This window comes from Emiliania huxleyi (assembly GCF_000372725.1).
Source record: "Emiliania huxleyi CCMP1516 chromosome Unknown EMIHUscaffold_184, whole genome shotgun sequence".
NCBI lineage: Eukaryota > Haptophyta > Isochrysidales > Noelaerhabdaceae > Emiliania > Emiliania huxleyi.
The window spans coordinates 316,421-317,126 of NW_005200746.1; the positions used below are offsets into that span (position 1 = coordinate 316,421).

At 69.8% G+C, this 706-nt stretch overlaps 1 protein-coding gene across 1 annotated transcript; it reads left to right on the plus strand.

Moving 5' to 3' along the window:
- Positions 1-113: 113 nt before the first annotated feature.
- On the plus strand, positions 114-512 carry EMIHUDRAFT_232775 (DnaJ, heat shock 40 kDa protein; the record flags this gene model as incomplete). Its single annotated transcript, XM_005782962.1, has 2 exons — positions 114-158; positions 228-512. The coding sequence occupies 2 exons, from the start codon at positions 114-116 to the stop codon at positions 510-512; spliced, it is 330 nt and encodes a 109-aa protein (XP_005783019.1).
- Positions 513-706: the final 194 nt, after the last annotated feature.

Below are 706 nucleotides of genomic sequence, written 5' to 3' on the forward strand. Positions count from 1 at the left end.
AGGGGCTCGAAGAGGGCGGCGGCGGCGGCGGAGGGCCGGGAGATATCTTCGACGTCCTCTCCGGCCGCGGCCGCGGCGGGCGGCAGCAGAGCCGCGTCAAGAAGGGCGAGCCGATGGTGCACCCTCTCAAGGCTCGCCGCAGCGCTGGGCGGCGGCAAGTGCCGCGGAGGCTGTCGCCGCAGCTGTGGGGAGCCTGCGGGTAGGTGACGCTGGAGCAGCTGTACAAGGGTGCGACGCGCTCGCTGCGGCTGACGCGGAAGGTGATCGACCGCCAGCGCGGCGTCGAGACTTGCTCCGCATGCCACGGGCAGGGCGCGCGGATCCAGACGATCCGGATGGGTCCGATGATCCAACAGGTGCAAAAGACGTGCGAGGTGTGCGGAGGGACGGGGCAGACGTTCCGCCAGTCCAAGCAGCAGGAGACGCTCGACGTCCACATCCCCAAGGGGGCGCCCGACCAGCACAAGATCAACTTCTCCGAAAAGGCGCCCGCCCCTCGCCCCCTCGCTTGAGCAGCCGGACCGCACGGTGCATCAGGCCGAGCAGCGCCCTGGAGCGCACCGCAGCCCGCGCAGGGTGCCGAACTCCTCGTCACTCCGGTAAACGGTCAGGCGGTTGAGCACAGCCCCCGTCGTTCTCGTTGGCGGTTGAGTCCGGAGGCGGCGGTAAGCATGTTCCCCAAGAGGGCTCGATTGCGCCAACCCTC